A 12,053-nucleotide genomic window follows, 5' to 3' on the forward strand; every position below is an offset into this window, starting at 1 on the left:
CTGGCTTCACCCTGCCTGGCTGTGTTCCACCTGTAGACTGGTGGTGCAATCCTTTGCTCACACCACGGTGAGGCTGCGGGTATATTTACAGAAACAATAGCTAACCTATGAATTGATTTCTTAAAACGGTGTGGGGGGTAGGCATGATTTAGTGCTGTGCTTGTTAGCGCTGGAGTTGACTGGAGGCGCTTGGGTGGGTTCCTGTGCCGAGGAGCCCTTGCCTGTCGAGGTAATCACACAAGTCATTAGCGGTGCATACAGAGGGTTTCCCCAGCTTTAAGTATCGTGCACGCCTGCCGTGTGAAGCGGAATTTAAGGCCGGAGCAAAAGGGAAGAAAGTCCTGTATGGAAACGAGACGCATCCCCTGCGGTGCCGGCGCGGTCCGAACGCGAGCGGGGGCAGCCTGTGCCGTGGGCGGGAACTCCTGCGGGCCGAGAGCCAGAGCCGGAGCCGGAGCCAGAGCCGGGAGGACCCGGGCCAGCCGGAGCGCTCCGCGATGTGCCGCGGCGGCCGAGGCTCCCGCAGCCTCTTCGGTTCCTTTTCACCGCGACCGGAGCTCCGCTCCCCGGAGGCGGAGCCGCCGCAGGTGAGGAACCGGCGCCGGAGGCTGGGCGCGGGCGGTGTGGGCGCGGCGCTTCCTGGGTCAGGCCGGTCTCCTCGGTGCCCCCGCGGCTGCAGCTGCCCCCGCCCCCCGGGAGGCGTTCGGTGACCGGCAGCGGCGACGAGGAGCGTCGGGTCCCGAGTGCCGGCGGCACCGGCTCCCTGCCGAGGGATCGATCAGGGGCTCCCAGCGAGGGACGGAGCTCGTCTTCTGGAGGGAGCGAAGCCCAGGGAAGCCCCGACGGAAGAAGGTTGGCGGTGGGCGGGGGCTGAAGTGGGGATGGCACATCTCCATCCAGCAACTTCAGCCGTGGTGTCCCGGGCACCTGCCCAGAGCAGCGGGAGGGGTTTCTCGAAGACGTCTCCCCAGCAGGAGGTGACCGCTGTACCCCGGTGAATGTACTGTCCTGCCCGGCACAGGTCCCGGTGCTCCCCGGGTGCTGATGCTCCTCTCCCTTTCTCCTGCCTAGGACAAGCTCCTCTCGGCTTTGCTGGAGAGCCACGGCGCAGCCTTCCGGTCTCCACGTGTGGAGGTTTATGTGTGAATCAAAGCGGCATGGATCGCTACCGGTATTTCATCTTTAACCAGAGGAGCATGGTCGTGCTTGGGCTGTTCCAGATAGCCTTCAGCACGGTGTGCATCGTCAGCGGGCTTGTAGATGGGGTTTTCAGCACTGAGTCTCAGCTGAGCATAAGCAGAGCTCCAGTTTGGGCTGGGATGGTAAAGTAGCACTTTATTTTCTATGCTTTGTTTTGTCTTGTTTTTGTTTTTTTTTTTCTCTGCTGCTACCCACAGGTACTTGGCTTGGGGGTGGGAGGGAGCCCAGGACTTCCTGCCACCTCTTCCCTGATTTCCTGCTTTGTACTCAGATAATTAAAGGTTACATATTGTGGCAGGAGGGTGCAAACAAACTTTCCTCTGAAGGAGCTAATAAAATAAACCGTATAATAATACACGTTTCTACTGGATAGTGTAGAAAATGGGGCATAGTGGCAATTGATAGGGATTTTTGCAGAAACATGAGACCACAGAGAAGCCACTGAAGATGAGGAGGGGACTGCTTCATCCTCACATCACGTAGATGAACATCTGAGTGGCAAGCTGTGTCCACAGCACAGTGCCACTAATTCTCTGTACCACAACGAGTAGTGGGCAGTGGGCATTCTCACTCCCAGCACTCGATACCCTGATGCTACCCTATTGAGCCACGCCACCAGGGGGCTGTACCAAAGCTCTTCAATCCACAGGCTGCCCATCTCCTTTCAGTAATACCTTTCTTCCATTTACAAGATGCATAAGGACTTGGGAAAGCAGGGTGCACTTCTAGCACTTCTATCAGACTTTCAGTTTTGTTATGTGGCTAGAGCTATAATGCAAGGGGGAAGGTTGCTGCTGTGGGGGTAGCAAGTGGCCAAGATGCATTTCACCCAGTGTCCTGCTCCCAGGAGGTGCTGCAAAGGAAAACAGAAGAAACCAGCATTTCTCTTTCCATTTCTGACCTCACAGTTACTGTAATCCAAGCCTGGAAAACAAGGACTTTTCTTCTGCTCTGTCATAGTTTATCTTCCAAATCTGATACTTGCCTCCCTGTTACCAACTTGTCTTGTGCTCTGCAGGTGATGGGAGTCCCAGGCCTCCTGGCTTTGTTTTCTTCTCAGCGGAAGAACCCAGTTCTCGTAAGATGAGGTGGTGGTGGTGGTGGTGGTGGTGGTGTGTGTATGGGGCAGGGGCAAACTGCCAGGGCAATAAAACCAGTTTTGGTAGGGAATGAGCTGTCTGGTCCTTCTGCAGGATTGAGAGCTTATTTCCTTGAGTTAGCTCTATAAATGCTGCTACATTCCTAAGCAAAAGGAGGATGAAGTGTTGCCTTGCTTTCTGCTGCAGCAGAGAAGTGCTGGCTCTAACAACAAGCAAAAATCTGTAAAACCACTTGGTTTTGAATGCATTTCTTTTGGTGTTTCTTCCTGTTATTAAGAATTACGTACACTAAAACAGGAAACAAGTTAATTGGGTTGCATTTCCTAGGCAGGTCTCTCCAGCCATGTAAATTTCAAGGGGGAATACTGTCTACAAGTAGGAGAAGAAAGCCTTTGGGTCCAGCTAGCTCCTGTGGTTAAGATTTGCGACTTAATTGTAGCTCAGAAATTCTGTATCATGGAAACCTTTACTGCACTGTGTTTGGCTTCCAGGTGGCTGTTGCTACTGAGAACTTCTCAGTGTTTACAGGAGGTCAAAGACCAGTACTCACAATGCTTGTCAGAACATTTGGTTTATATTACGTGTGTGGATTGGTCAGGGGATAGTTTTAATTCCTGCTCCCCTTCTTTTTCTCCTTTAATTTTTCTGTATAGGTGAATGTACTGATAGTTTCTTCCATAACCTCTTGTGTTGCCATCCTCATCGTAATAGTTTATAGCTCACTCACACTGAACTATGGGGAAGAGGAGGAGCTGAGTTCTGCCCCAGTCCATATTATCCATACTGTAAGTACTGATACCATGCTTATTACAGGAGAGCATGACTGTCTTAACCTGCAAACATTGCTAGGCATGACTTGGAAACAGAACCAGACTTCCTGGGTGCCTAAATCAGAGCTTGAAGAGGTGCCTGCAGCAGGGCCCTTGTTTAAAAGTAATTGGGGTAAGTCCGCAGTTAAGTATTGAGTTAGGTGCTGAAAACCACAAAGCCTGTGCAGGGCTAGGTGGATATTTTACATCTAGCTCCTGCTGTTCACTGCTGCTGCAGCATGGCTTGTGTCAGTGGCTATGTGAACTAATGCACAGCTTGCCTGGATGCCTGTGATAAAGTTACAGCAGTTACAGGTCAGCTGGTTAAAAGTGGGTATTATTTCAAGTGTATCCTCCACTGTAAAGCTGAAAAGAAGGAATGAGTTAGACTTTTTGTACCTCAGACCTGGTACGAGTGATGGCTCCCTGTGGGATGAAGACACTGCAGGTAGATAAAGCTGTTCATTAATTTGTTGCAGGACAAACTGAAGTGTCAGTCTGCTAAGGTGCAGTATAGCAAGAAGACACTTCTCAGTGTGAAGAGGAACAACCATTCCTTGGGTTTCTACTTGTTGTTAAAGCTGTTTCCAAACCTGATGCTCTTGCATGGTGTCTTACATTTAATCCGAGACCTTATTTTACTGCTTGCTTTTTTACTATTTGAGGTTCATACTTGGCATGTTTTTCAGAGCACAGGAAGAGAAGCCTTAAATAACACTGACTCTGAATCAGTCTCCTATAACGCAATTGCAGCATTCTTGCAATCATTAGAATGCTTTTTTGGTGGAGCGCTTCACTTCTTGAGTATGGTTTTCACATTTCCTTTTCTGCTTGCAGAAGGTCATATTGAATAAAGTAGTCAAAGGTGCTAATGTAGCCATGCTAGCTGCTTCTGTCTGCAGTGCTTTTGTTGTGCTGGTAATGGCTTATTTGGGATGCCGGAGTCTTCCACGCTGCTCGTGCTACGACAGCGTAACTGGGATGGTGAGTGAGGGGTCCAGGGCACCCATTTAGTGGTACTGACTGTGGGTGGGAGGGGAAGAAACTGGGGAGATGTGTTTTGCTTCTATAAACCTAGCCTCAGCTCTGCCTCCGTCATCCAGGGCTACTTCTTAGAAATAAAGTGGGTGTTAGAAGGGTTTTGTACTTTTTGTATTTTTCTTTCTACTACCTCCCTCTTATTTACATTCTCGTGTAAGACCTAGCTAAGTTAGCTCCATTTTCCAAACCAGTAGTGCTGAAAGCTACTGCAGTGACATTTCCTATGAATTCCTGCTCTCCTCAAAAAGTGCTACTTTTCTCTCACCCTTAAACCAACGATTGTTCCTGGTACAGCATTTCAGAGAGTTACTGGTACTTATATACAGAGATGCCTTATCCCTCGAACTACAAATTCAGTGAGAAAAATATCCCCCGTACTGTGTGTGAAGTGTAGGGGAGACAACACACCACATTTCATTGCTAATTTATGAGGACTTTGCCTCAAGTGATGGGGCACATACCACGTATCTCTGCTCAGTACATACCAGCTACTTCTCTGCTAGAGTAATTCTGATGCTGTATTAAACATGTACATCCAACCAGCTCATTTGGTAAGGAATTAATGGGTAGAGGTTACAAGGCAGCTGCTCTCGACTCAAGATACCAAGCGTGTAATGTGAAGCCGCTTTAAACTTTAAAACTAAAACTTGTTAGGAGAGGTGGACTACACAGGCTTTTAAAATGAGTTCAGGTATGTCTCTTGAACAAACTTGCAGATGAAGGTTTTGATGTCATTGTTTCTTTCATAGGAATGGTTGCAACCTAGTGAGGACCAAAGTCAGACTGTGGAGATGATTTGCGCTGCACAAAGTGAGTAGCTCCCTCCATGTATTTACTCACCAGGGATGCTGAAGGAACATCCTGAGTAAACTTTACATCCCAAGCCAAAATCCCGATAACCAAAATACTTCGAGCCAAAAGGAACTCCGGATTTTGTGCAAGTGTCTACCCCAGGTCTAATAATGGTTTCCTCTTTCCTTCCCCACACAGGCCCTGGGGGCAGAATTTTTAACTTCCCAGATCAGTTTCCAGCCCGGGACTTAGATGCAGAGGAAGATGCATCCAAACCTCCACCATATATCAGAATGGCTTGAAAGAGTGGCTGAACATTTTAAAGCTACCAGTCTAAGTGTGGCAAGAGAGATGCAAGGAGTTCTTCATTGTTAAAGATGGTTATGCACTTTTCCTTGGCCTTTTGAAAAACACACAGAGAAAGAGAACTATTGAATGGCAACGTTCAGCAAAGATCCTAGTGCAAATGGGAAGATCTGCAGATGGTTTTGGACATTCAGACTCTGTATAGTTAAAATACCTCATTGCCTCTGGAAAGCATGTCTATTCCTCCAGCTTTTGTACTTAAATCATGTCTTATTCCACTAGAATTCATCGTGCAGTTTGTCTAGCAGTGCTAGCCTGAGGCATTCAAATATTAAATACAAGGAATTTTTAAAAGAAACTGGTTGTGGATTATTTCTCCCCTCCAACTGCTATTGCGGTTTCTTCCTCTTACTCAATGAATTATTTGGATGATGTGGTAGTGTATGAAGAATAATGAAGGACCCACTTCATTACTGAGCTTTGGAGTGCTTTTCCTTTTCTTCTTGGCAGGGATGTGGGCAGGTGAAGTTTATGATACAAAGCCTTGCCAATACCATTCAGGTACCTCCATCAAAATGAGGATTCTGTGGGTTGTACATATGTCAGTGCAATTAGTTTTAGTGCTGAGGTGTAATGCTAGAGTGTGGTAGTAACTAGAGTTGCAATAGCTCCTCTTACAGAGTAACTTAGATACTCTGAATTCAGCTCGGGTTTTTCTACTTCAACTTTGCAGAAGGGAAGTTTTTAAAACTGTTTATTTTGGGTCATATGCTACTGAAACTGCAGATCTAGAGCAAGGTCCTCTGCTGGAGGTTCTCTAGGGGACTTCTTGGTCTTCTAGACCAAGGAACTGCAGCTTCCAGCCAGCTTCTGTTAACTCCTGAGGTGCATAGAATTTCCATATGTACTTTATGATTCACTTTCAGGTAGGCTTAGAGGTGTCTGCCAAGTAATTATCTTGCCTGCAAGCCTTGAGCATGAAGCGGTAGATTACTTATCTCACAATATAGATTAACGCAGCATGTACATGCAAACAGGGCTTAGAAATTTCCTGACTTGAGAAAGTGCTATGAGTAGTAGGATAAGTCATGCCCGCCATGAAGCATGTAACCCCAGGAATGTTCTCGGAGAAGATTTATCTTATTGCAGCATTTAAGGTGCCTTTTCTGCTCCAAGAGAAGAGGGAACTAATACAGTTGGTGTCACTACGGATGTCCATTTGAAGGTATCAGTGCCTGAATGACTGTATTAAAATAATTACTATATTGAAGTAATTCAACCACTGTAATTCACCAAGTGAAGCTGTGCCTTTATTCTGTGTGTATAGTACCCGTCAGCAAGCACTGAAGCACCGAGCTTGACTCCTTTCCACATCCTGAGATGCTTCTGGCATCACTCCAAACAGTCTGTGATGAAATGTTGGGTTTTTTCTCCTTGATTAATATGAACTGCTGTTCTTGTATATAAAATAAAGACTCCCCAAGAGGTTATTGTGATTCCTCGTCACTAGAAGCAGTGAGGTTTTCATTCTCTTTTAGTCTAAAACAGAGTTTGCCTTTGAGAGAAGAAACTTGCTAGGAGTAGTCTGTTGCTAAAATGCACTGCTCAGCCACTGCATTGTTTCTGGGCAGAAGTTATGGTCCCCTCCAGAAATACTATTCTGTAACTAGTCTTTACAGTATGAGATGATATGATAGATGCTCGGTATAATTCAATAGTACTCAACTGCTGGTTGACAGAGCAATTGGCTTTTATTGCAGGCACACAGAGAATATTTCACTGGTCCTTAGCTGAATGCAGGACTGTTTCTGTTTAGTTCAGAAGGGTAACTCCTGAGCTACGGGTAAGAGACCCACAGCTGTCCTGTGGGGCTGATGCAACCACAGCTGACACAGGTCAGGGCCTCTTGGCACAGCTCTGAGACATGAGCCGGGTACGCAGACCGTTCTCCCCTGGGCAGCTTGAAAAGCATCCGATCGATGGCATTTTAATCACAGAATCATAGAACAGTTAGGGTTGGAAAGGACCTTAAGATCATTCAGTCCCAACCCCCCTGCCATGGGCAGGGACACCTCACACTAAACAATGTCACCCAAGGCTCTGTCCAACCTGGCCTTAGAATCCCAGACTGGTTTGGGTTGAAAGGGACCTTAAAGCCCATCCAGTTCCAACCCCCTGCCATGGGCAGGGACAACTTCCACTGGACCAGGCTGCTCCAAGCCCCATCCAACCTGGCCTTAAACACTGCCAGGGATGGAGCAGCCACAGCTTCCCTGGGCAACCTGTGCCAGTGTCTCACCATCTTCACAAGAAAGAATTTCTTCCTAATGTCTAATCTAAATCTCCCCTCTGTCAGTTTAAAGCCATGCCACCTTGTCTTGTCACTACATGTCTTTGTAAACAGCCTCTCTCCAGCTTTCTTGTTGGCCCCTTTAGGCACTGAATACTGCTCTAAGGTCTTGAGCCTTCTCTTCTCCAGCCTGTAACGATAGTGTTAGACAGACCTCTGCCAGTGTGGCAGGGTCTCCTTTGGCAGTGAAACAACCTTAACAGCAGACAGTGAAGTATGAGTGGGTAAAAGTGTGCTCTGTGCTACTTCTAAATAAAAACCTATGTAACTGATTCAGCAGCAACTATAAAGCCCTTGATGGCTGTACTGCCTTTTACAGCCCTTTCAGTGGTGCAATCGCTATTGCAATACCAGCACCTAAGATCACTCAGAGACGCACTATTTCAACAGTTCTTTCTACAAGAGGGGAACTGCTAGGAAAGAAACAGCTGCAATATGGAAATTGGTGGAAACTTGAATACCAGTCTAATGCCACTCCCTCTAATTGGTTAGCATTGCAGAAAATATATTCCTGATTGCAGCTTCCAGAGCTATATTTAGCAGCCTATTCTGCATGCTAGTTATGGTGCCTTCCCAGAGCCTGCCCGCATCTCCTGGGGCATTTCATGGTTTGTGTCAGCTTTCGCTGACGGAAGTCAGACAGAGTTTTATTTACTGTGCAAACACACATCTGTAATGCCTCCAGTAGAAATGGCCTCGTTACTTGTTCCCCAGAGACTTTTCCTCATTGGCAAGATGCCAGGAACCGAGCTGACTTCCCATTCCTTCCCAGCACTGCAAGATTTTCCCTTTGGGGTGGGCAAAGGCCCGTGGCTGCTGCAGGGAGGTATGGTTACACATGTCAGGGTGGCACTCTGGGTCCAGAGGTGGGTGTCCCAGTAGGTACACCTCAGCACAGCACCTGCAAAATAAAGCAAGGGAGCCTGGGGGCAAGGAAATAGAAATTCCAAGTTCCACCTGAGCCCAGGGCTGCTTCTGCACTGTAACAGCCTTCTCACATGGCTGCTGCACCTTAGTTACAGGCGCCTCACGCTTTGCTGCTAAGAAATGGAAATATCTTGGCATTTTGAAGAGGAATGATAGATGCAAACATGTCTCAGATCTCCCTGAGGCCAAACATTCATTGGGTGTATTTAGAAACGGCTGATCTAAGCGGAGCAGCCTGCAGGCACCTTGCTTCTGACATGGGTTATGGATCTCGGTTATGTGATCCTGCACAACAGAGTTACAAGGACACCAAGCGCTTTGTGCTCACCTTGTGTTAGCATTATTTGTCAAGACAAGGCACTTACGTCCAAAAATGTTTGGGTTTTTTATCTTGAGTCAGCTTAGCCAAATGTCACTCTATTCCCAGACGTGCAGAACAAGGCACACAGAATCACTGGGCTATAAAAGTGAAGGCTGGCAGCCTCTCCATCAGCAATGGCCAGCGTTAATCACAGGGTGTAATCAGAAGGTTAATCGGGGAAGCTGGTTTCATGAGTTAATATTCAACTAAGGGCAAAGTATTTGCTGGCCATTTCCCCCTAGAAGGTACTGGGGAGGTGGGGAAGAGGAGGGCTCTTCATCATGGTGGGTACATTTTTGACAACTAGCTTGATCAGGATTGGGGTTCTTTGTAGCTTCACTTCCAGTCTTGCAATTCAACACTGACATAGCACTCTCTGACAGGAACATTTTGCTTTTCATCCATGTTGAGTAAAATAAATGGTTTCAGACTCATGTGGTGTGCGCTGGACACTTTGCTACCAACATGTGGGTTTAGCTTCACTGCCCCTCACCCCTAAGGCACTTTGCAAGTTCCAGGTATATACGGTTGGCACAGTTCCTCCCCTATGCTGCTGAGCTGGTGCTCAGGGTCAGGGTGGTGGAAAGCAGTCAGCTTTGTTGGGCACAAATATTTTTCCCCTTTGCTGGCAAAAGGCAGTGAGAAGCCAGGGGATGAAAAAATCACAGCTCTGCATGATCTGGAGCCCTGCCTCTTCCAGTGTACTTACTTATATGTTTAAGTCAAACTTCACGATAGGTAAATGAACTGGCCTGAAATGTTCTGTGTGGGGAATGACTCCAGGTCTTGCATTTAAAGAAAATATATAGAGCCATTGACTACACAAGGGTACTAGTTCATAGCAGGAGAATTATCTGGTTTGAGAAATCATTTCTCCCCAAACCCTTTGCTTGGTCTCAGTGGCTCTAGTACAGCAGTTCTTGTGTCAGCTTCCATGGCTGGCTGCTTTCTTTTCATCCAGCAACCTGTGGTACACAGAAATGCACTGCTAGCTGCTAGGTGAAAGCAACTTACAAAAGAGAGACTTAAAAGAGCTGGGAAAGGATGGGCGTAGGAGTAATCAATCAAAATACAGCTATGTTCTGAAAACAGAAAGTGGTATTTGCCTGCCACTGAAAGGAGGAAGGTTTTCTTTTTCTTTACAGGCAGCAGAAAACCCACCTAATATAACCAGAGCATGGTGTGCATTTTTTGAGTCAGTCTGCTTGATTTCTTGATCCTTATGCGTCCTTTCCAACTTGAGATATGATTCCATGATTCTCCAGCACTAACAGTGTGTGAGTAAGTATGGGGAAACGGCCTTTGATTTAACTCTTAACTTGAGGGGGGAAAGTCCATCAAAGCAAACAGCTTTTCCTGGCAGCTTTTCTGTAAAGATAGCAACTGCTTTGTCCTGCACCTCCGCAGGTCAATCTAACTGAAGCACACTATAAACCCACATAGTTTCACTTGCGCTTTCTGAGCTGTTGCAGTAATGTCTTTTTTTTAGTTCCAGAAACATGTGCACTCTCTTTAATTGACATGACATTTATCTGTCATCTTAATTAAAACAGATTACTTTGGTTTATATTTCATTTTCTGACTTCTGTGCACTACAGAAGTACAGTCATCACATTTTTAAATCATTATCAGTTGCTGTATATACTGAAACAGTACATGCAAATATTGTTAAGCCCTTGCCCCTCATCCAATAACCACGACACTGATTTAGGATTATGGCTGGTGTTCCTCTTTGCCATAACCATCTCTTATATTAGTCACTTCTTTGTCTTGTTCTGCTTTCTGTAGGCAGCCTAGCAATCCTGGTATACCGACCCAAGTCTGCTCCATCAAACAGCCCTTCACCCATAAAGCAAAACCGCTGGTGCTGTAAAGCAGATGCTAGCACTGGACTGCATCACTGCTGTACCAAAAAGCTGTAACTCTGCATAAACGCCCTACCCCTGGCAATGTGTTGCGTTACAATGCCAAAGTATGCACACTTTTGATGCCCCAAATATAAATAGATATATATGCATATACGTATTTTCTTCTTGTAATTTATATATATAACAGATATGTTATATATATTTATATATCACCTATCACCATGCATAAAAATGAAATATACCTATTTCATGAAAGCTGAAACTTTTGAAATGAATTATTTTGCTTCAGATGCAGCTTGAGAAAAGCGCAACTATGGCAAGCCTTAGAAACCAATCACAAGGGCTGCCAACATTGTGCTTTTTAACAGCAGCATCACAGTGACTCAGATATTAGTTTGGTATCAAAGTTAGTACTTCATGGTAGTGATGAGGATGAATAATCAAATTCAGGAACTTGAAAATCCCCTCTGATTAGCAAATGTTTTTTTTTAATCTGCAGCTGAATCTTTAGTTGCTGAAGCTAGGAACCCTACATTGCCTCTGATTTATGTGTGGGTTAAAAATATGAAGTCAATGGAAAAGCTGTTGCATGTATTTTAGGGTCAGATTAGTCGTCTTCTCATTGTGTGCCCTTCCTGGACTAAGCAAAGCACTGGGGGCTGGAGTGCTACAAAAGACAAGAACAACAGCAGCACCTCAACACCTCACAGGGGTGGGTGTGAGGGGTGTGAAGGTGACTAGGCTTTTACACAAGAGCAACCAAGAATGTCAACCTGTACCTCTACCTTTCTTCAATGGCCCTAGGGCGAAGACTGCCTGCCCTCAGCTCTGCTGGGAGAGGCATAGGCAATTGAAGCAGGGCTGATAGGTATCCCCTGGGTAGACAGTGGCTGGAAAGCATGGGCAGCCAGGCTTTACTGGCCAAAAGCCCCCTAAGAAACAACCCTAAATGTTTAGGAACAAGTCTAAGTGTGCAGACAGCATATAATACACATTCCCCTATTTTAACACCAACTATTTGAAGTCACCCACCCATTTAGTCACATGCTAGCAGAAATTCTGTTCCATAGACATATATAGGGTTTTCTTTAACCCTTCAGAAAATCCTAGCAGTACTACCATCCCTGGGCTAGGACTTCCAGTTTAACTCTGGTGCATAAAACACAACATAACTTCATTTGAACTTAAGCCCTGACAGGTTCATTTGGTAGCACTAAGCTTTGGCTGACTTTTTCCCCCTCAATGAAGGCTAAATATGAGGGTTTAAATCACATTCAGCAGCCTGTACATTGCCAACAT

At 46.1% G+C, this 12,053-nt stretch overlaps 1 protein-coding gene across 3 annotated transcripts; it reads left to right on the forward strand.

Moving 5' to 3' along the window:
* The first annotated feature begins 208 nt into the window (after positions 1-208).
* On the forward strand, positions 209-5,606 carry LOC133262760 (uncharacterized). 3 transcript variants are annotated; one of them, XM_061442259.1, is made up of 7 exons: positions 209-229; positions 1,072-1,322; positions 2,219-2,278; positions 2,954-3,085; positions 3,947-4,093; positions 4,900-4,960; positions 5,141-5,606. In XM_061442259.1, the coding sequence occupies exons 2-7, from the start codon at positions 1,158-1,160 to the stop codon at positions 5,242-5,244; spliced, it is 669 nt and encodes a 222-aa protein (XP_061298243.1). In that variant the 5' UTR covers positions 209-229; positions 1,072-1,157; the 3' UTR covers positions 5,245-5,606. The 3 variants fall into 3 exon arrangements, with proteins under 3 accessions (XP_061298243.1, XP_061298223.1, XP_061298232.1); XM_061442239.1 differs by lacking the exon at positions 209-229 and adding an exon at positions 731-852; XM_061442248.1 differs by lacking the exon at positions 209-229 and adding an exon at positions 899-977.
* Positions 5,607-12,053: the final 6,447 nt, after the last annotated feature.

This window comes from Pezoporus flaviventris, unplaced genomic scaffold (genome assembly GCF_033815535.1).
Source record: "Pezoporus flaviventris isolate CSIRO_AGI_PZ_B2104156 unplaced genomic scaffold, CSIRO_AGI_Pfla_v1 ptg000002l, whole genome shotgun sequence".
Taxonomy (NCBI): domain Eukaryota; kingdom Metazoa; phylum Chordata; class Aves; order Psittaciformes; family Psittacidae; genus Pezoporus; species Pezoporus flaviventris.